The 24,406-nt window shown below is 40.1% G+C and overlaps 1 protein-coding gene across 1 annotated transcript; it reads left to right on the top strand.

The window, feature by feature from the left end:
- Window positions 1–1,788: 1,788 nt before the first annotated feature.
- SCG5 (secretogranin V) lies at window positions 1,789–24,226 on the top strand. The gene is made up of 6 exons (XM_070756482.1): window positions 1,789–1,952; window positions 5,782–6,021; window positions 13,362–13,511; window positions 14,400–14,512; window positions 22,691–22,744; window positions 23,581–24,226. The coding sequence occupies exons 2-6, from the start codon at window positions 5,796–5,798 to the stop codon at window positions 23,683–23,685; spliced, it is 648 nt and encodes a 215-aa protein (XP_070612583.1). The 5' UTR covers window positions 1,789–1,952; window positions 5,782–5,795; the 3' UTR covers window positions 23,686–24,226.
- Window positions 24,227–24,406: the final 180 nt, after the last annotated feature.

The raw sequence follows: 24,406 nt of genomic DNA on the forward strand, positions 1-24,406 counted from the left end.
AGAAAATACATTTGACTGTTGAAGCTCTGTGCTTTAACTTTAGTTATATGGAACAAACACTGGCTGGAAGGTATGAAATCCTTTAGTTTGAACTGAAATACAATATATTGATACTGAGTCAAATGCTGAATGGAAACAATACTTTTTCTTTCATATCTGAAAGAAGATAGAAACATAGAAACATAGATCTGCATTATTTAACCCTACAGCATTCTATACAATGAAAATTTTCACTAGCATATAGTTAGATAAGTAGGAGTCTAACCTTAATAGCATCAAAGAACTCGTACCTTTGAAACACATGTCACTAGTTACCATCGCTAGCCACCAAGGACAATCACACTTGGCCAATAAAGATTACCTACAGGACTATTCAGATTACCTATAGGACTGTCTTCTGCCTCATGCATCCCAGCTGCCAGTTAGGGCCCACAGAGTCGGTCTTCTCCAGGTCCTGTTGGCCAGACAATATCTGGTGGGACCTAGGGGAAGAGCCTTCTCTGTGGCAGCTCCAGCCCTTTGGAACAAACTCTCCAGAGAAATGTACTGCCCCCTCCCTCCTGGTCTTTCGCAAAGCTTTGAAAACCTCTGCCAGCGGCCACGGGGGCCGTGAGCAGTGAGATTGGCTCCGGCCGATGCTGTGAGTGACTGGATTGGATGAATGTGGGATACATGGGTTTTAGAAATTTCCTTAATTTTCTATTATTATTTTTAAAAAACCTTAGATCTCTACACATTGTATTGTATTTATTATGCTGTGCGCCAGTGTTTCCCAACCTTGGCAACTTGAAGATATCTGGACTTCAACTTCCAGAATTCCCCAGCCAGCAAATGCTGACTGGGAATTCTGGGAGTTGAAGTCCAGATATCTTCAAGTTGCCAAGGTTGGGAAACACTACTGTATGGCACCCTGAGTCAGTTGAGAATGGCAGCATAGAAGTCAGTCAATCAGTCAATAAATAAAATTCTATGCTGTGCTATTCTATTCTAATGCTAAAAATTCTGGAAAGCAATGACCACACTTCTGAAAGGCATCAAGATTGTAGAATACTACACTACATAACTGCAGTGGGATTGAAGGGATCTACGGTATGTTCAAATCTCATTGGGTTAACATATCTCGGTCTAGCATCCTAGTCTCGTGAGAGGGGGGGAGGGGTAAGCAAGATATACTTTGAGAGAATAGCCAAATTAATAGTAACATGTGGCTGGAAATTAGAATTATACACTGCTCAAAAAAAATGAACACTCAAAGAACACATCCTAGATCTGAATGAAATATTCTCATTGAATACTTTGTTTCTGTACAAAGTTGAATGTGCTGACAACAAAATGAAATTGATTGTCAATCAGTGTTGCTTCCTAAGTGGACAGCTTGATTTCACGGAAGTTTGATTTACTTGGAGTTATATTCTGTTGTTTTAAGTGATCCCTTTATTTTTATGAGCAATATATCTGTTTGACTATCAGTTCATGATGGCAATTCTAGCATAAACACATTTACACTAACCACCGGAGAATGACTGACTTGAATTTCATTTATGTAAATGAATTCATATCTATCTGGAAGGATAGAAAGAAACATTAAGGAACCCCCCAAAAAAGGAAAAAAAGCAAACAGCCGGCTTGGGCATCCTTGCTTTTGAGGGCCTTCCCTGCAGCCCGGAGTTAATGGGAGGCGAAAAGCCCAGCTGTCGGGTTGCGATGTACCTCCGGGAATCCTGGCAACCATTCACGCACACGCCACGGACGAACTGAGGACAAAAAGCACAGCAAGGACGCGAGGCAGGGGTGGGTGGGGTGGATGGCAGAGGAAAAGCGGTGAGTACGGAGCTCCCCCCCCCCAACACGCACGTTCAGCCGCCTGCTTCTCGTTTGGCGTCGCGCCCTGGGCAAGCAAGCTGCACTCGGGCCCTAAGAAGCGCAGCCATCGTGCTCACCGGATCCAAAGGGTGAGTGTGACGCGCGACGGTTTTTGACAGCTCCAAAGGATGCCCGCCCGGGCGGCTCAAAGAGCGTGAGGGAAACGCTGTGGGAGAGATGGCGGGCTAAGGTGTTTTTTTATGTTGTGTGGTTTCTGCGTTGGAAAGAGGGTGCCGGGGGCTAGTTATTCTTGACTATCGTTCTCAATTTTATGGCGAGATATTTTTTAAAATCTGTGGGGCGGGAGAAATAATAACAATTCTGAGACGAGTTAAAATAGGCGAAGGAAGGAGGTCACGTCAACCTCTTAGCCCAAATATACAGATAATGGACATATAATACAGATAATAGACATCTGTACATTTGGGGAAATAGAGCAAGAGAAGAAATGCACCTGGAAACCGGTTAAAGTTAAATAAAAACGACTACAAATTCTGTAACATGCTAAAATGATTGAGTGAATATTTCCCCAACGGCGCTCTCTTTCTGCCCCCCCCCATCACCCCAAGATAATGGTGCATATGCCGGGCTTCATAGGACACGACTTTTCCCAGCATGCATCGTGAAGGAGCCGAATGGAAGGTTTGATTTGCGAACGTTTAAGCAGCACAAAACTGACCTCAGCTTCGTTTGTTGGATTGTCTCTGTGATTAATAATCACTGCTGCCATTTAGAAGAATCTCTAAATTCTAATTCTATTCTATTCTCGTTTGAGGGAATCAAGCACAGCCTTCAGCCTCCAGGAAACAAAGCCATTTGGGGGGGGGGGGGGGCGGACGGACAGAAAGGCAAAGAGAGGATGATATTTAATTGATGCGGTGGATGTGATAGGCTGCCAGCCTCTTGACGTATTTGACAAGCTGTTTCCTCCCAAATTAAATGCACAGCGCAGTTTGGAACAGGGAGAGCACCATAATATTTCTTGGAAATGGACTGATGCTTAGAAACAAGCCAGGGCCAAAATTTGAAATCCTGTTGAGGTGCAAGAGAGCAGCCCAAAGTCTTAAGATCCCAGCCTCTTCTTTGCATTCGCCAAAGTTGAGTCTACGGAGAGTGGCGGCATACAAATCTAATAAATAAAGAAAGAAAGAATAAAGAAAGAAAGAAAACCTGGACAGATGTCAGTGGGGGTTTATCCTCTGTCCTGGTGCTTCTTGACCTCTCAGCGGCTTTCGATACCATCGACCATAATAATAATAATAATAATAATAATAATAATAATAATTATTATTATTATTATTATTATTTATTAGATTTGTATGCCGCCCCTCTCCGAAGACTCGGGGCGGCTCACAACAAGCGATAAAACAATATTGACCATGGTATCCTTCTGCACCGGCTGGAGGGGTTGGGGGTGGGAGGCACTGTTCTCCAGTGGTTCTCCTCCTACCTCTCCGGTCGGTCGCAGTCGGTGTTAGTGGGGGGTCAGAGGTCGACTCCGAGGTCTCTCCCTTGTGGGGTGCCTCAGGGGTCGGTCCTCTCCCCCCTGCTATTTAATATCTACATGAAACCGCTGGGTGAGATCATCCAAGGGCATGGGGTGAGGTATCATCAGTACGCTGATGATACCCAGCTTTACATCTCCACCCCATGTCCAGTCAACGAAGCAGTTGAAGTGATGTGCCGGTGCCTGGAGGCTGTTGGGGCCTGGATGGGTGTCAACAGACTCAAACTCAACCCGGATAAGACGGAGTGGCTGTGGGTTTTGCCTCCCACGAACAATTCCATCTGTCCTTCCATTACCCTGGGGGGGGAATTATTGACCCCCTCGGAGAGGGTCCGCAACTTGGGCGTCCTCCTCGATCCACAGCTCACATTAGAGAACCATCTTTCAGCTGTGGCGAGGGGGGCGTTTGCCCAGGTTCGCCTGGTGCATCAGTTGCGACCCTATCTGGACCGGGACTCACTGCTCACAGTCACTCATGCCCTCATCACCTCGAGGTTCGACTACTGTAACGCTCTCTACATGGGGCTACCTTTGAAAAGTGTTCGGAAACTTCAGATCGTGCAGAATGCAGCTGCGAGAGCAGTCATGGGCCTACCTAGGTATGCCCATGTTTCACCAACACTCCGCAGTCTGCATTGGTTGCCGATCAACTTCCGGTCACAATTCAAAGTGTTGGTTATGACCTTTAAAGCCCTTCATGGCATTGGACCAGAATATCTCCGAGACCGCCTGCTGCCGCACGAATCCGGCACGAATCCCAGCGATTAGGTCCCACAGATGGGCCTTCTCCAGGTCCCGTCAACTAAACAATGTCGGTTGGCGGGCCCCAGGGGAAGAGCCTTCTCTGTGGCGGCCCCGGCCCTCTGGAACCAACTCCCCCCGGAGATTAGAACTACCCCTACTCTCCTTGCCTTTCGTAAGCTCCTTAAGACCCACCTGTGTCGTCAGGCATGGGGGAACTGAGACATCTCCCCCGGGCATATACAATTTATGAATGGTATGTGTGTATGTATGTGTGTTTAGAAAATGGGGTTTTTAAAATGTTTTTAGTAGAAATTTAGATTTGTTGTAAATTGTTTTTTCACTTTGTTGTGAGCCGCCCCGAGTCTGCGGAGAGGGGCGGCATACAAATCTAAATAAACATAAACATAAACAAACAGTGAATATACTGCAGGCTTCCTGATAAATCCCTACATGGCTCAGCTTTTCCAACAGGCCTGGGGGCATGACCAGTGAGGTTGGCCCATGAATGTATGAATGGCTGCAATTATTTTAAATTGAATGTTTAAAATACTGTATACTGTATATTACACGAATCAAAAAGAGGGCTGTGAAAATATTTACTGACCCTTCACATCCTGGACATAAACTGTTTCAATTCCTACACTCAAATGTTGCTATAGAGCACTGCACACCAAGACAACCAGACACAAGAACAGTTTCTTCCCAAATGCCATCACTCTGCTAAACAAATAATTCTCTCAACACTGTCAAACAATTTAAAAGTCTGCACTACTATTACTATTAGTTTTCCCCCCTCATCCTTCCTATCACCCATTTTCTTCCACTTATGACTGTATGGCTGTAAATTGTTGCTTGTATCCTTAAGATTTTTATTAATATTTTTTCCTCATTGCTTCTTGTACCCCTATAACAATCATTAAGTGTTGTATCTCATGATTCTTGACAAATGTATATTTTGTTTTATGTACACTGAGAGCATATGCACCACAGAAAAAAAAATTTATGTGTCCAATCACACTTGGCCAATAAAGAATTCTGTTCTGTTCTGTTCTATTCTATTCTATTGATTCATGTTCGTTTTTGTTGTGAGCTGCCCTATTTATTCATTCATTCATTCATTCATTCATTCATTCATTCATTCATTCATTCATTCATTCGATTTTTATGCCGCCCTTTTCCTTAGATTCAGGGCGACTTACAACATCTTAGCAACAGGCACTTTTTAACAGAGCCAGCACATTGCCCCCAGAATCTGGGTCCTCGGAAGGATGGAAGGCTGAGTCAACCTTGAGCCGGTGATGAGATTTGAACTGCTGACCTACAGATCTACAGTCAGCTTCAGTGGTCTGCAGTACAGTACTCTACCTGCTGTGCCACTCCGGCTCCCTAGAAAGTTGGGTGGCACAGAAAATAAATAATAAATTAATAACAAACAAACAAATTTTTACCAGGCTATTATTTACTTCCTGGTCCATGTGGCAATGAATAACAATGAACTTGATTTTTTAAATTTGTAATGTTGGCTTACAAATCTATATTCTTCTATAGTAGCCTTCCGTGAATGCCTGCTCTACTGGACCCAAGCAAAATTCTGGTGCTGGGAGAAAGGAGGGTCATGGCATTTCATTTCATCATCATTCATTGAGTTCCTTGCTGTCTTGCCATAGGTTACAGAATATAGATGGGTATCGCCATGACTTCAACCTTGCTCTGCAGCTTGCTGCTTCTGCTGGCCTGCAGGCTGGCTTTTACTTTCAGTCACAGTGCTAGGAGCCCAGACAGAGTTTCTGAAGCTGACATCCAAAGACTTCTGCATGGTGTGATGGAACAATTGGGCATTGCAAGACCCAGGGTGGAATATCCAGCCCATCAAGCAATGAATCTCATAGGCCCACAAAATATTGAAGGTAAACATTTACGGTATTTCTCTGAATTATTAATGAAATTATTATTTTAAAGACAATACTGGCATTTCATCCTGATTTTCCTCAAATGTATGACCGCCACCGCCCCCCGATTTGTTGTACTATTGGTTCCAGAATTCTCAGATGGTATAGGAATATCTTTGTAGCTTTTATAGCACCCCATCTTTTATATACTAGGGAATTACACAAAATCATTTCCCTGATCTGGTGGTTTCCAAATTCTGGACAAAAGTATCCATTATTCCAAGAAAGCAAAGCCAACAAACCTGGTGGCTGGGGAATATATTTATATTGGATCACATCAACCTATATGATCCTATATATGTATAGGATCATATCAATTAAAAAAATTATGTAAGCCACCCCGAGTCCGTGAGGAGAAGGGTGGCCTATAAATCTAATAAACAAACAAACAAATAAACAAACAAAGTTATTTTAAGTGCCCAGTCAGTTTAATAGATTTTTAGTACTCAAAATGTGACACACGGTTGTATAATATGCTGGCACCAGATATGAGCAAGTCACTTCACAAGCAGAGCATTGTGATATAGAGAAGATGTTCTCCCCTCTCCTAGATGGAGATAGATGGAGATAGATAGATAGATAGATAGATAGATAGATAGATAGATAGATAGATAGATAGATAGATAGATAGATGGAGATACACATGCACACACGCACACACGCACACACACACCACGCCTGCACTGCTACATTCTGTAATCTCATGCATGGATTTAAATCCAAAATTCACTTAAAATTAATCTGGCACAGTAAACAGGGACTCTGATTTTGACCATGGGTCAAGATATATAGAGCTGAATGAATGTTTGATTACCCAAGGTCAAAATCAGACTCCCAGATTAATTTTAAGCGAACCTTGAGTTTCTAAAATCCACTTAAATGTATTCAGGTATGTTGAATAGATGTTTTTAAGAAATATATTCCAACAGGCTTTCTGGATAAATGCTGTGTTGTTCTTTGTTTCAACATTAGGTGGCTGTTGAGTACTGGAGGTACAAACTAGAAACCTGCTTAAAACTGTATTTTATACATTTTAATCAGAAGATGGCGCACTGCTTCTTAGGAATTGGGTGGAAGCCAAATGGTTTTATAAGGGTGTAATAGGATAACATCTAAGTTGTTTGCAGTACAAATCATTCTATGTTAACAGCAATTTATCTGCTACTAACGCAGTTTCTTTGGAAGATTTCCTTTCATTCCTTTATAACAAAAAATAAGTGAGCATATTAGAGATGTCAGTGGCTATGTTTCATACTGTATTGCTCTGTAAAGTCACTCAAGATGATTTAGAGATACAAAATTATTGATATAAATTGAAATTTGGGGATTGTTAAAATTAAATATGTTGAAATGAATTCCTGTACAAGCCTAACTAGAAATAACCTGTAATAATCCTAAGTGAGATTTGTTCCCTATAAGGCTATAACATCAGTAAGAATGTTCCAAATATGCTTTTTCAAAAGGCAACAGAACTTTCCTTGTTTGTCCATTTGCCTTTTGAGAAAGCACATTTGGGACAACCATGACCTGTATGACAGAAACTCTCCAAAGATTTTTAATAAAAATTGTTTTCCATACAAGACAATGGAGATAAAATCATCATCAAGCATTTTCCTGAATTTTTTTTATTTATTGCATGATACCAGTAGGAAAATATTTTATTTTGGATATGGAAGCAGTATCCTCACAGTCAGAAAATTCAGAGAAACTTACAGGGTGCATTCCAAAAGTAATGCAATTTTTAAAAAAAAGTAATTTATTGAACAGATTTGCACAAACACTTAAAATTCTTCAAAGTACTGTCCTTGGGCCTCTAGACATTTTTCCCAGCGACTCTGCCATGACCAGTACGTGCCTTGGAAGGCGTCTCAGGGGGACCTCTCGCAAGGTCTTCATCACGGCTGATTGGACCTCTTCTATGGACGAAAAACGTGCCTTGCCACAATGCGCTGAGTCTGCGAGTTCCTGGCCAAACACCAGGTGCCAATGCTGCCCCACCCTGCCTTTAGTCCTGACGTCACCCCACCAGACTTCTTTTTTTTCCCTTGGATTAAGGCAGTCCTGAAAGGAACCCGTTTTTCGTCCATAGAAGAGATCCAATCAGCCGTGACAAAGACCTTGCGAGAGGTCCCTGAAGATGCCTTCCAGGGCGCTTACCAGTCATGGCAGAATCGCTGGAAAAAATGTGTAGAGGCCCAAGGACAGTACTTTGAAGAATTTTAAGTGTTTGTGCAAATCTGTTAAATAAATTATAGTTATAGTTATAGTTTATTAGGTTTGTATGGCGCCCGTCTCCAAAGACTCGGGGTGGCTATTACTTTTTTAAAAATGCATTACTTTTGGAACGCACCGTGTAGGTAATAAGAACAGAGTATTGTAAAGATCATTCTATATAGTATTATAATTCTGCTAATATATTGATTTGATGTTAATTAGCTGATAGTTTTACAATCTCTCCTTGGAAGGTAAACAATGCAATTCATAGATTTTTCATGTCAATATTATTTCTATTTTATTTTGTATTATTTCAGCATTAAAAAGAGTATTTTGAAAATATGCTATTCTAAACTAAAATATCCGTGAAAGGAGTGTCCAAATTTTCTGCTTCAGGAGTATAAAAAGAGAGAGGAAATTTCAGCAGCTCATTCTATACCTGATGCATTTAAAATAAAAATAGAATATTTAGATATATTGTCACAGAGAACTTACAGTTGGATATTGCCGATCAAGCCTTTGATGAGTGTTAAATAATCAGATCTGATACGTTTCACAGAAGGCTGTTAAAATTTAAACTCTGAGAATATCAAAAACATATTAGATTAGATTTATTTGATTTGTATGCCGCCCCTCTCCAGAGACTTGGAGCGGCTCACAACACAAAACATGGTATTCTAATTTCCAGCCCCAGCAACATGGATATATCTTTCATTGCCTTGTCTCCTACTTTTATTCTGTAACCACCCACCATTTACATCACTTACAGAGTCTGCCAGATTGAAAAGTTTGCTAGCAAGAACAAAATTTCCAAAACAAATTGCTTAAGAAATAAAAATAGATATTTGATATATAGCCTCCGAGTTCCTTTTATCATATAAGGCAGTCTTCTCAGCCTTTGCAATCCTGTGACTCTCTCTATGATTAAAAGCAATTGTACTACTTCAACATGTTTATAGTTGGGTAAGGAAGAACTGTAATGTTCATTTTTCGATAATTCAATTTTAATCTCTGTATCACAGGCACTTTCAATCATTGAAATACCAAAGTGGTCCCTAATAAGCTTGCCAGGCAAAAGGAAGCAGGTTTTGGAAGTGACTCTGCTGGCTTTTGCATAATCCTGAGCCAGGGATGAGATTCAGCCTGTTGAGTTCTAAGTAGAGGCAGGAGGCTGGTGGAGTGACTTCAGCTCTTTATTTGGTTACAGCGAGCAACTTCAGCTAAAGCATAAAAGTGGCAAGGGTTTAAATAGGGAGCCATTCTGGTAAGAAACCAATCAGAATTTTCCTACTCCCCTGTTGACTGGAGTGAAAACTTCCCTGCTCCTTAGGACAGGCAGTTCGGACCGGTTCCAGCAAACAATCAGCTGAGAGTGAACCAGTTTGCTCCAATGATCAGGTGGGCTTACCCACCCACTCCTGTGTTATACTGACCTATATTTTCTTTGTTTGAAGTCCAGCTGATAGGTGCAGCAGAGCAGATTCCAGCGCCTCAGCTGTTTTATTCACCAGGGCTGCAGTGCATGTACGTTTTAGAGCTGTTTTCAAACGTACTGCGCATGCACAGCACTCATTTGGCATACATGCAAGTGAAGCATGCACATGTGCGTAAAGAGTGCGCTCTGCAAACCAGTTGTTACACCAGTTAAATCCCACCACTGCCCTGAGTCTAAAATTGCCAATCCTGAGTGTTCGTAACCCATGTTTTCCAAATCCTTAAAATGTATAACTAAGTAGCAGACTGCCATGCATATCAATGTATCACTAGTTGCACACATTTTTGGAGAATCATTTCCATCAATTGTACATATTTTAGGGAAACCTTTGGGTGGGAAAATCTTCCAGGACTGAGACAGAAAAAGGGATGAAGTGCATAGTGATTCCATTCACCAAGTTGACATAGATAGCAGGGACAGAGGTGACGTGTAAGGGAGATATTGTGACAACTTTAAAACTAATGATTTCCAGCAAGTTTAGCAATTGCTTCTCTATACTGTTTGGCAGCATATACTAGTTGATAAGACTAGAGAATCTGTGGGTGACTAAGGCTGAAAAAAAGTTTTTTTTCAGAATCAACTCTTGGTGCATTACATTTTTACTAGGCTATTCTTTCCTAGCCACTATTTCCTAATTTATCTAGTGGACAATTGTTCACATATTATGATAGCAAGTGTCGCATTCCACTCTGTGTTATTTTGATTATGGATTTGCAAGGTTCCAGTAAGCCTAATATCAAAAATGCAATGCAAGAAGGAATGGTGTGTTTGAATTACTGTCTGTAAGAAAGCAGTCAGAGCCTGCTTCTGCCATTCTATTTCTTCATAAGATGAACAGCTCATGTTGTTTTGTGAAGAACATGATTTGCACAATCTGCAGAGGTATTCAGAGTTTTTTTTTTTACTGTCTTCTGGGAGAAAGACTGATGAATTCTGGGATCTTGGACTGAAAGGGGCTATAATTGCTAGAAAAATTGTTATTCATGGAAATGTTGGCAAACATTTAAAACTTTTAATTAAGGGAAGTTCAAAAGTAATGTTAATAAAGTATTACTTCACAGAAAGAATAGTGGAAGTTTGGAACCAACGTCCAGAGGAATACATGCATATGCATATCATCCATCAAAAATAAAAAAATACATTAAAATAAGATAAAAATAATAAAATATTAAATAAATAAAAGTAAAAAGTAAACAAAACAAACAAAAACTCAGAAGGCAGATAGAATGGGCCATTGGGTCTTTTTCTGCCATCAGTTTTCTATGTTTTTTTATATTAACTGTATACACACAATAAATAATGGACTAAGTTCCTTTGTTAAGATAAAAGTTGTGGGGGCAAAAAACACTTATTTAATTTATTATTATTATTATTAATATTATTATTATTATTATTATTATTAATAATAATAATAATTTATTAGATTTGTATGCCACCCCTCTCCGAGGACTCGGGGCGGCTCACAACAGCAATAACAATACAATAAATACAAATCTAATATTAAGAAAAACAAGTTAAAACCCATTATTACCAAAAAACAATCAATGGTACACAATCACACCACACTCAAATGCTACAAGTCAGAAGGGGGGGAGGATTATTTCTTAGTGCCATGACTAATATAACACAGGGAAGCATTTTTAAGTAATTCTTTCTTCCATTTTGGAATTTATTTAGAGATAGGTCTACATTACAAACTCATACTTGCTTAATTATGTGTATAATCATGTGAAAAAATAAGCACCCCCATTAAAATTTGACTTTTTCAACGTATTTCACTGGGGATATTTGATCTTCAGTTCAACAATATTGATATTCAGCAATACTACCTGCCACAGACAGACAGATCAAGTGTGCAGTATGAGGGTCCTGCTAGACTCATGATTTCTGCTCAAAGAGCAGATGGCAGTCATGGCTAATGAATAAAGTGGACAGATATTTGTGCAAAGACATTGAACGCCTTATATTTGTAGTTGCATGTCAATATAATGGAGTGCAAATGATTTTCATGGTAAGAGGTGAAAACAAATCTGCTCTGTTACATGAAGTCACAATTTCTACCAGGCACTGCACATCTGGGTTCGTTCTGTATACCTGGGTGCTTTGTGGTGCCTAGTGCATACTTTAAAAATTGCATGGGGGGAAATTGTTTCTATCCCTCCCTTTCTGTATGTGATGGAATATTTATTTATTTGTTTTATTTGTTTTGTCACGTACGTATTGGTGGTATACAAAGATATAATAATATTTATATATATAATAATAGTAAAAGAGAAACATTAGGACAGGGGACGGAAGGCACTCTGGTGCACTTATGCACATCGGGAGAGGTCAACAGTGGATAGTCTAAGGGTAAAATTTTGGGGGTTAGGTGATGATACTATGGAGTCTGGTAGTGAGTTCTATGAAGTGAAGGGTTACCAAAATTTTTACTACCATACTGTGGGCGTGGCTTATGCAGGACACCCTGCGTTTTCTTTTAACATCTTTCAGTGCAAATTGGGTGTTCTGGGGTATAGCTCCATTTTTGCTACCCCACTGCACGTGCCCCTCCCAGTCCAGGCAGTAGCCCACCCCTGGTTCCATGCATCAACTAATGTAAGATTGTCTACTAGATCTCTCAGAGGATTGACCTATGTGGGCATTTTCTTGGCATTTTTATTTTATTTATTTTATTTTATGCCTTCAAGTCAATGTTGATTCTTAGTAACTGCTTGGATTAGCCCTTGTTATTAGCCTGGCAAGACCTGTGGAAATGGTTTGTCACCGCCTCCTTCCTAAGGCTGAAAGTGACACCCAGCTGGCTTTCTACTTAAAGTGGAACTAAAATTCACAGATTCCCAGTTAAAAGCCTGAAGTCTTAATCATAACAGAGACCAAAACTTGCACCGAACTTGTTCTTGAAAAAATTGGTACACAAAGAGGATGCATTTTTAATGACTCACTAAAGTTTATATGTAAAGCACCTGTTCATTGGTTAATCACAAGTTGAATTCTTAAAACAGGGAAAAAATTAGTCTAACTAACCCAAATGCCTAATTAATTCAGTATCTGGAATTTTTTTAAAACTGATGACAATTTTAAACATAGTTACTTGCACACACATGAGCACACACACACACACCATTCTATTATTTCTTTCTGGGATAAGCAATTATATGCAGAATGCAAAAGAATAATATATAATAGTAAAAGCAGGAGCTGAGGAAACTATAGCTACTTTATACTGAAACCATTCATTTTTTTTAATCTATCCCTATTTTTATCACTTTCATCCACTTTATATCATGCCTTTGTTCTTTAGACTATCATAGATCCCCCCATTTTAACAATTATGTTAAATTGCTTTCTGCCTTTATAGAACATGGTTTAATTTTAATTTCAAGTGCCTACTGTAAGTCTAGCAACTAACTAGATGCAGCCCATTGTCTTAAGAGTGTGGAACAATGTTAAGAAGCACATAGAGGTTTTGTTACCTGCATAAGTGATCTCCACTGAAGGCAGGAAATGAACATAAGGTTTGATTTAGATGTTTAATCAAATTCATGGAAAAATGTAATTTATCTGTGCATGCAATTTTTTTTATTAGGTGGTGCCCATGAAGGTTTGCAGCATTTGGGTCCTTATGGAAATATTCCAAACATTGTTGCTGAGTTGACAGGTGATAATATACCAAAGGATTTCAGTGAAGATCAGGGATATCCAGATCCTCCAAATCCTTGTCCAATTGGAAAAACAGGTAAGTTGTATGAACTCCCTACAGGTTTTCATGTAGCTTTGTGCCGAGGAACCAGATCTAAATTATACTATAAAATAATCCCGGTTTTTTTCCCATCAGAAAAATTTCGCACACAGTTGCAGAGATTAAAGAATCCAAACTGATATTCTGTTTCTAAGATGCATTTCTTGAAATACTAGTTTTTTATAAGAAAGGAAGGATCAATGGGAATAACGACACTCAAAGGCTAAAAAATTATACTTACAGAATGCATTTATATAATGAATACATTTAAGTATTAAATGAAGTCTAGTTCTAGTTTATCTGTGGGATTGATTTTCTGGTCTAATCTATTTAATCAGGCTTATCAGGTATGGTAATAAGATCACCATGAAATACCTTTCAATCTTATCTAATAAGCAAATTCTGATTTTCTGAACTAAAGTCAATCATCTGAATCATTCCTTAAGACTTAAATATCCCATATGCTTATGACAATTACACCCAATATGGAAATAAGTATTCTGAGTAGTAGTTGGGAATCTCTAAATTCTCAATATAGGTTGCAATCAACCACACAACAAAATCTAAGCCTAGAAATGTCTATAAGTAGAAATATAAATATACATTACTCGATTAATATCCAAGCATCTGTTTGTTGTACTTTTTAACCCTCCTATGATCCTACAGAAACAAATTAATTTTACTTTGTATCTGCTCCAAAGAACTGTGGAAATTATTTAACTGTCCCAAGAGTCCTGTTTTGAAGAAGAAAAGTGTATTTTTTTCATCTCCCATACTTTTTAAATAAAATTAGTTGCATATGTTCCTGGTATATTTTTTAAACAGATAAACAAAATGTAAATACAGTATGCCAAACTGCTGAGGTTTTTCCAAAATGTTTTGTAGTTGATGATGGATGTCTTGAAAACATACCCGACACAGCAGAGTTCAGTAAAGACTACCAACTTCATCAGCATCTTTTTGATCCAGAACATGATTACCCGAGCTTAAGTAAATGGGTATGTACATCAGGTTTATTTTTATAAATCTATAAGTAAGTTCTCAATTGGTTAAATGCTCTGTTATTTAACTATTAATAAAAATATTTCTACGTTTATATATTTTAACAAATGTTCTGTGAAGGACTTTATTTATGAAAAAACAATACTCTAAACTTTAATTTATATTCAGTATATATTGATGTGTGTGTGTATATGTAAACAACAGTACAGTATTACAAAAAAATAAAGAAATAGCATTGCAAGGATTATCTATTTCTGTTATGGTCAAATGCAAAGCTTGGGAGTATTTCTTCCATTTAAAAGTCCAAGATAATGATGCAACAAATACATCTGATTCCACTTTCTGTTTATATCGCCAGATTCTTACATGATTCTTAAGCATTTTAGGCAATCAACAACATTTCCCCCCATTATTTTGTATTGTGCTTGATTAATGTTGCAATCTTTGGTGAATGTACCAGATGTTTAACTCAAATGATTCATTTTTGCCAACTCAAATAATTTGTTCTTATACTACTACTTTGAGAACTATAAAGCACTTGCTTGTGACCACAAATATATTGCTGGAATTTAAAGCATTTCCCTTGAATTTCACTTGCATACTATAATTGTTAGACATTTACTTAACTTTATCACTGAAACCAGTGCCAATTCTGTTAGATAGCCAGACTGCCTGGTTACAACCAGGTCCTCCACCCTGGCGGTAAAATGGAGACTGTGGATTGGTTGAAGCATCTGACAGCTCCCTATAAAAAGGCTAGCTGATGGACTGTCTGTCTGCTGGATCTTGTATATACAGTGATCCCTCGAGTTTCGCGATCTCGATCTTCGCGAAACGCTATATCGCGATTTTTCCACCCGATGACGTCACTCTCTTCCTTCCTTTCTCATCTTTCTTTCTCTCTCTCTTTCTCTCTCTTGCTTCTTCCTCTCTCACACTCTCTTCCTCCCTCTCTCATCTCTTTCTTTCCTTCTCTCTTTCTCTCTATCTCTCCCCCTCTTGCTGGCGGGCGGCGGGCGGGGGCATCAGCGAGGAGCCGGGGTTTCCCCTTTGCGTGGGCGGCGGGGAAACCCAGATCTTCGTCTGTTCGCTGCTGCCGCGGCCGCCCAGCAACTGATCTGCTCGGCGGCAGCAGCGAGGAGCCGAATCGGGCTTTCCCCTTTGCGTGGGCGGCGGGGAAACCCGGATCTTCGTCTGCTCGCTGCTGCTGCAGCCAGGCAGGCGGCGGACAAGCGGCGGGTGGACAAGCGAGGCGGCGGACAAGCGGCGGGCGGACAAGCGGCGGGCAGGCAAGCGGCGGACAACTGGCGGGTGGACAAGCGGCGGGCAGGCAAGCGGCGGGCAGGCAAGCGGCGGACAAGCGGCGGGCGGACAAGCGGCGGGCAGGCGGGCAGGCAGGCGGCGGACAAGCGGCGGGCGGACAAGCGGCGGGCGCGGAGCAGCGAGGAGCCGAAGATCGGGGTTTCCCCTTTGCGTGGGCGGCGGGGAAACCCGGATCTTCGGCTCCTTGCTGCTGCGGCGCTGCCGAGCAGATCAGCTGCTGGGCGGCGGAAGGAACCTTCCCTGGGTCTTCCCAGGTGCGGAAGTAAAAACACCATCTACGCATGCGCGGCCATGGAAAAAAGGGCGCGCATGCGCAGATGGTGTTTTTACTTCCGCACCACTATATTGCGAAAAATCGAGTATCGCGAGGGGTCTTGGAACGTAACCCTCGCGATACTCGAGGGATCACTGTAGTTGTAATAAGAGTCCCTATGGTTACCTGGAGAAGTAATAAAAATCACCAGACCAGATCATATGTGGTCCTATTAACCGATGGGAGAAAATGGCAGCGACACATAGACCACCAGCCAACCACTAAACACAGTTTACCAAAAACTCCATAAAGACTTCCAATCTGATTCCCCTACAACTCACTCAAGCCTGAAAGATGCAGTTCACTTACTTGGGGAGCTGGAGTTCCAGAGGTCAAGACCCCGAACCAGTTCCAGTAGAATCCATGGCCCCACCCAAAAGCTTCCAGGAGCTTCCACAGGAAGAGCCAGAGAGAGCAACCTCTCTGACCGATGCCAATTCTCCAATTGAGCTGCACGGACCCACTAGGGTTCCCAAATGCCTCACCTACTTGCAGGACTATCTATGTAAATAAGACTGCTCCATCTTAGAGGGGGGAGTGTGTGTTAGATATTCAGACTGCCTGGTTATAACTAGGTCCTCCATCCAGGTGGGAAAATGGAGACTGCTGGTTGGTTGAGCCATCTGACAGCTCCCTATAAAAAGGGCTAGCTGTCAGACTGGTTCTCTGCTGGATTTTGTATATACTGTAGTTGCAATAAAGTGCTGTTGTCTTGAACCTGTCTCAAGCATCTTCAGTCCCAGAACGCAACAATTCCTTAATCTTGATAGGAAGACTGCATTGCTCATTATCTATGGCATTTATATACTATCCAATAATCTAAAGAATTTAGGTAATATCTAATAAAATGTAAAAATAATTTAAAAAACAAAATAAAATATAGCATGCATAAAATGTGTACTCAACAGTAACATAAATATAGTAATAAAATGAAGCTCAGAGTAATCTAAGAACTGAAAGGCAGTTACTAGTTTAATTTGAGGATTTCCATACCATACATGTGCTGCTAAAATTACTTTTATATATGAAAACTCTCTACATGGAATTGAAAATACTTCAAGTACAGCAACAGGCAAACCCTTTTCATAATACAGCCTCTAATGCAAAAATTTTACTCTTTTGAAAAATCCCATTTAGTGGGAGTTTTTGAAGATTTTTAAATAGCACTTTCAATTAGGCTATTAAATTTTTAAATAGCACTTTCAATTAGGCTATTAAAAAAGATAAATCTTTTTTAAACTTTTTAAAATATTTTAAATTTATTTGGATTTGTTACGATTGTTATAGTTTGCTGTGAGCCGCCCCGAGTCCGCGGAGAGGGGCGGCATACAAATCTAAATAATAAATAAATAATAAATAAATAAATGCGGTTGATAAAGTGTTTGACTGTCCTATCTTAGTTCATAATGTTGCAGTCATGTTTAGAATAATTCTAACTGTTTTTAAAAACACCACCATATTTCAATAATCTCAGTGAAGTCTAGCACAGGTAAGTTCAAAGGTAATATACCAGCCAAAGTTAATACAAGATATTTTAAGGCATTGGAGTCATTTAAACCTCTAATAACAACAGTGGATAAATAAGCTCCTGCAACTTGGCCTTCTGGTTGTGGAATAGGTAGAATCCATTTAAACTATCAGCCATGGACAAAGACTCCTGGATAAAGACTCCTTTGTTCATTCTTATCTATTTTGTTATTGCATCCAAACTGGTTTTCTATCAGATATAGTCAAAACAGATTTTGGATGATCTTACAAAACATATTAATTCTAGATAGGATCACCCAAGTAATCCTTTGAAAGCAAATTATAGTATTTTATTTTTATAATGATATATACAAAAAAGGAAAATTAAGGCTGTTTAAATATCTGTAAGTAAGGGTCTTGTTCCAGAATATTAAATTAAGAGTTAACAGAGTTAGATACAGAATATTCTGTCTAATGCAAAGTTATTTTGGAACAGTTACTCTTATTTTTAATATAAAAACATTGATGCTGATATCATGGGATGTATTCAACAGTATTATTTGTATGTGAAGACTTGTAAAAGAATAAATTTACATGTGTGATATTTTAGAGAAATTTGACATTGGAATTGTTTCTTTAAAGTTATCCTCATCAAACAAACTACCAACTTACTTTGAAAGCAGCTTGAATTCAGATGATATTGTTTTCTTTCTGCCTGTTATTATACTTCATAGATCTAAATTACAGTCTAGAAGTACCCTGTTTTCCCCAAAATAAGACATCCCCTGATAATAAGCCCAATCGAGCTTTTGAGTGCATGGCAATGAGGCCAAGCACTTATTTCAGGATTGAAAAAAATGTTAGACAGGGTGGGTATGTCTGAATATAAATTAAATGTACAAAACACAAAGGGTTTTAGTGCTTCAATATTGGTTCTGTTGATGCTCTTTGATACTATTTTATGTTCAAAGTAGATGTAATACAGTGATCCCCCGCTCGTTGCGAGGGTTCCGTTCCAGGAGCCCCCGCAACGAGCGGGTTTTCGCGAAGTAGCGATGCGGAAGTAAAAACACCATCTGCGCATGTGCAGATGGTGTTTTTACTCCCACAGCGCTAGCGAGGAGCCGAAGATTGGGGGCGGCACGGCTGTTTGCCGCCGGCATGGGGGGCTTCCTAGCAGCCCCCCAAACCCGGGTTGGGGGTCCGGGGGGCGCTGTCTCTCGGCGCTTTCGAGCTGAGTCCGGGAGCGAATTCGCTCCCGGACTCAGCTCGAAAGCGCCGAGAGACAGCGTGGACAGGCCCGTTCCTTGGCGCTGTCTCTCGGCGCTTTCGAGCTGAGTCCGGGAGCGAACTCGCTCCCGGACTCAGCTCGAAAGCGCCGAGAGACAGCGTGGACAGGCCCGTTCCTTGGCGCTGTCTCTCGGCGCTTTCGAGCTGAGTCCGGGAGCGAACTCGCTCCCGGACTCAGCTCGAAAGCGCCGAGAGACAGCGTGGACAGGCCCGTTCCTTGGCGCTGTCTCTCGGCGCTTTCGAGCTGAGTCCGGGAGCGAACTCGCTCCCGGACTCAGCTCGAAAGCGCCGAGAGACAGCGTGGACAGGCCCGTTCCTTGGCGCTGTCTCTCGGCGCTTTCGAGCTGAGTCCGGGAGCGAACTCGCTCCCGGACTCAGCTCGAAAGCGCCGAGAGACAGCGTGGACAGGCCCGTTCCTTGGCGCTGTCTCTCGGCGCTTTCGAGCTGAGTCCGGGAGCGAACTCGCTCCCGGACTCAGCTCGAAAGCGCCGAGAGACAGCGTGGACAGGCCCGTTCCTTGGCGCTGTCTCTCGGCGCTTTCGAGCTGAGTCCGGGAGCGAACTCGCTCCCGGACTCAGCTCGAAAGCGCCGAGAGACAGCGTGGACAGGCCGTTCCTTGGCGCTGTCTCTCGGCGCTTTCGAGCTGAGTCCGGGAGCGAATTCGCTTCAGGACTCAGCTCGAAAGCGGCGAGAATGAACGGCGTGGGCAGGCGAAGGGCGGGCGGCAGCGAGGAGTTTGCGTGGGTGGTGGGGAAACTCCTCGCTGACGCCAGCAAGAGGGGGAAGACCCAGGAAAGCCACCCAGCAGCTGATCTCCCGGTTGCCATCTACGCATGCGTGCCCATAGAAAAAACGCACGCATGCGTAGATGGTATTTTGACTTCCGGGTTGAAAAATCGCGAAGTACCCTGTTCGCAATGGTTGGGGACGCAATAAAAGGGGGATCACTGTAATGCTAATGTGCATGCAGTTAGTAGTAGTTTAAAATCTGTGAGTGTTGAATGTATACATTTGAAGTCACCCAGTGGACATATGTTCATTCTTTGCAAACCTGATCCCTTTTTTGTGTATATTGTAGGGTTGAAGTTGTGATGTGCTTGGCTCTTTCTAAAACCAAGTCCTGTGATGTAGAAAATACTATTAGTTCTTCTTTGATAGAAATGGGATCAAAACATGGTAGACATTTCACCAGAAATCAGAATGCTTTCCTTCTGGGACATGCCATATTTTCAGAGTTACCTTACTGCAGGAGTAAGATCTTATTTCAGATTGCATTACCTTATCTGACCTCTGTTGCTGCCTGCTCTTATATTTACATTAACATATACCCAAACAAAATATTTTTGTAACCAAAACAATTGGGGGGGGGGGATTTTCTTAGCTCTTAGTCTGCTTTTAAGTTAATTGCAGTGTACCTTTAAAAATGTCCAAAAACTTATCTTTCTAAGGGAGATTTAGATAAAACAACATGTTAAGAAAAAATATCAATAAAACACCACTTCTAAGAGGAAATAAAACACATGTCTCCTATTGTTTTTTGCATGCCAAATAGATTTTCCCCCAAGTGGCTTTACACACGTTATTTTAGCCAAGAATGTCTCTTTGGCCAGCTTCATCCCCATTTCCTTGTCTCTTTGGCACAGTAGAGATGAAATAGTTGAGGTCAAACAAAAGCTACATCTTGTGAACTTGGACTTCAATTAATATGAGAAGCACCAGATGATTATGTTAGGTAGAATTTACTTTAGCCTGTTACAGTATTTGTTTTTCTGAAATCCTTACTTCATTCAGGAATTACTGTTTTGTAACTCTCCTTATTACAGTTCACTATGTAGCATTATGCCTTTTAAAAACACAGTTGTTCCTCCAAACTTTTGTTCCTTTAACTTTTTCTTTTGGGGTCCATATAATAATTCCAATGGAAATCAAATCTGTGGAGCATGTGTCTGACATTCCAGCCTGTACTTGAGCTTGCAACATTTATGAAATGCAGCACTGTGTGGGATTAGTTATAAAGGTTGGAGCTGAAAGTCATAGCCATCTTCTCTTGTTATTGTGAAGCTCCTCTCCTCCCCCCCCCAATCAAATTTAGTTTCATAATTAAAATAATTTTAGATCATTTTATTTCTGAAAAGAAAGATCAGGATCTTTTTAAAACGAAAAGCGTATTTATAACAGTAACACCAATTAAAAATAGAAGGCCAGGGAAGCAATTAAAATAGTAATAAGGAACATATTTAAATCACAACTTAAGAGAAACGTCCATATGACTACAATCGAACTTCTATTTTCTTGCCTTCTTTCTCCTCTTCCAAGTAGCCCAGCAGGCAGCATGGAAAGGGAGAATCTCTTCCAGCTGTGATAGTCTTTCTGCTTATGGATAAGCAGATACAATCCAAATGTAGACTTCATAAAATAGGAAGTTATATCCAGTGAAGGACTACCAAAATTTTTACTATCACACTGTGGGCGTGGCTTATGCAGGACGTCCTGCATTTTCTTTCAACATCTTTCAGTGCAAATTGTGTGCTCTGGGGGAGCTCCATTTTCGCTACCCAGTAGTAGCCCACCCCTGGTTATATCTCAGGAGTCTGGTAAATCTGATATTAATAGTCTATCCAATACACCGTTATTTTCTCTGACTGATAAATGGTTTCCAAGGATACATGGATATATGACCAGACTGTCGAGGTTCCAGGTAACATCTGAACTAAATTAGAGTCCGAGTCAAACTACTTCCCAATGTTCCAATTTATTTCCGGAGCTATCCTGACCCCCACACTGGGAAATCTGAATCTGAGTTTCCCACTCAGTTGAAAGTTCACATTCCTTGACCCCACCCACCCACAAACTTGTCATGTTGCCAACTCAGATTGTGCCAGCGTGGCAACTCTTTCTTCCGCTTCTGCCCAGGCGGTGGATATATGATGGCCTTGAACTTCTTGAAAGAATACTTTGTGGCTGCATCTTCTTCCTCATGAAATCACCCCTCCCAAATTCCCATAAACATCAGGCTTTCTAGAGATAGAGTGGCAAGCCATTGATTTATCACCAACTTCTGCACCGGCTTGACACAGACTTCCCATCAGGCAGAGTGGGGCAGGGCTTCAGATGGTGAAAGATGGGTCATGAGCAATGATGATGGCTTTCTAACTTTTTCTTTTAGTGTCTCTAGCTGGCTTCTTCCATTGAAAAGAGTTCCATACAACTGGGTATCTGTTGTGGACCACACATGTGATGCAGGGCATGCAAAATAACTGTTTTGAATAATGTGTGATCTATCCTGGTTTAGAAATGATGCATGCTAAAACTAATCTTTATTCAACAGTCTTTAGATGTAAGTGGAGGGAAAGTGCCCATCTTGCGCTTGTCTCTGACAGCAAATATCTGGATGGATCTATAGCTCAAATTCCCTTTACTGAAAAAGATCTCATTCATGCAAAGCCTGTGTTCTACTATGCTTGATATTTTTCCATTCTTTCTCCTACCTTATTGAGACAGCTAAAATTAAAACCATCATGTAACTTAGAAACATCATATACAGTATTCCTATTTTTGTAATAGCTGATGACACTGAGGATCCCAGAAGAATAGCAAACATTTTATTAATAGCTGTAATAATCCAACTGTTTTCTTGTGGTTTATCTTTTCAACAACATGGCATTCTCTTCTAAAATACTTTCCAAAATATTCATATGATAATATTTAGATGGTACAAAGTCTTGCTTGAAAAGTGGTTATAAATTTGATCCACACTTTGTATTCTTTTATTGTTTTACAGAATAAGAATTTACTCTTTGAGAAAATGAAAGGTGAACCGAAAAGAAAGAAAAGGGTAATTTTCAGAACACAACTTGTTTTTATTTACTATCTTAATGTAGAATCAGGCAAGAATGTAAATAAAACCACATTGTTGAGATAGGTACAAATAGCATATAAAACCTGGACTTAGTCCTTGCTGCCAGAAAACATCTATAGTAAGCAAGACAGTTTTTCATGCTAAAGTAGCATTTCTCAGTATACCCATAGCCATCCCAATATGTGTATCTTTTAAAAAATGAACATTAAGTCCAACCTTTCTATTTTCCCAAGTTTATCTCTAGATCATCTATGCAGAATTTAACTTGCTATTTATTTGAATAATTTAAAAATAGATAAACTTATGGAAGACAAACTGTCAATGTCTACTGCTAGGACGGACACAGTATTAACTTTGGGTTACCATGGTGCCATCTTCTTTTTTGTAGCCCTTGACACATCTGGATGGCCGTGTGAGAAACAAAATGCTGGACTAAGATTATCTTTGGCCTGGTTGATAAAATATAGCCCCCTCCCAATCAGAAATGTAAACATAACAGTTATACATACAGTTCAGATTGTCATAGGAACATTGTCCTAGAATGTAGAACAGTAAGATCATCCAATTTTATAATTCTTATTTCCACTTCCTTCTTTCCCTTGCTTTTGCTTCAGTAAACTATGGCCTGGACCATTCATTGAATAGAAGTCCTGCTCCTTTAAGGGGTTTTGAAGAAGAAAAAAATTACAGTACAATTTTAAATACAAGAGTAAACACTCATCCATTCCATATACTGTGGAAGATGCTAGGTTGTTTGTCTGGACCAACCTTATTTCCCATTCCTAATTGTTTTAAAATATTTCATCTTTCAGAATATAAATCCATATCTTCAAGGACAAAGATTGGACAATGTTGTGGCAAAGAAATCTGTTCCGCATTTTTCAGATGAAGAAAAAGACAGAACAGAAACTGAATGAAGATTCATGGATGGCTTGAGTACTAATTATATAAAAAGTGATTCAAATATTCATAATACCTGCATGTTTACTAACTATGTAAATCTTTCTGGAAAGCAGTTAGATTTCTGGTATTTATAATATTTCTTTTTCTGTATCTACATCAAGCTGGTTTCTTTCATATGTGTTGGCAATGATTCACAGAATTATTGAGATGCCAATGGTAATTATAATCCAATATATTTGCCTTTAGATTTGGGTGGCTGTCCCAGGTATACAACTACTGGATTTTGCTTCTTGTTAAGTTACAACAACATAATCACCAACGTAATCATGTCTTGCTTTGAATATGACTTTTAGCATTAATAAATTTTAATCATTGTGACTTAAACTTGTGTTAAGAAACGAATCTTTAAAGAGTTGATAACTTTTAAATATTTTCCAGTTGTTGAATACTGTACTTTCAAGTGATACAAAAGATTGCAGGAACAATTATTTCATCTCTATTTGTAAATTATAACATAATTCCATAATAAATATCTAGGTATTGCTGTTATTGAAACCCAACATTGTCTGTTTTCATTAAATTACATGTTTCAGACAATTACCAATCAAATAGTTTAGTCCAATTAGGCAAATTATATATATTATTTCTAAAGAGATGCATGTGATTAAGCTTTTACCCAAAAGGCAAGATGGTGACACACTCAGCTGAAAGGAAATGCTGTCTTACCTAAGTGCA

Source organism: Erythrolamprus reginae, chromosome 1 (genome assembly GCF_031021105.1).
Source record: "Erythrolamprus reginae isolate rEryReg1 chromosome 1, rEryReg1.hap1, whole genome shotgun sequence".
NCBI lineage: Eukaryota > Metazoa > Chordata > Lepidosauria > Squamata > Dipsadidae > Erythrolamprus > Erythrolamprus reginae.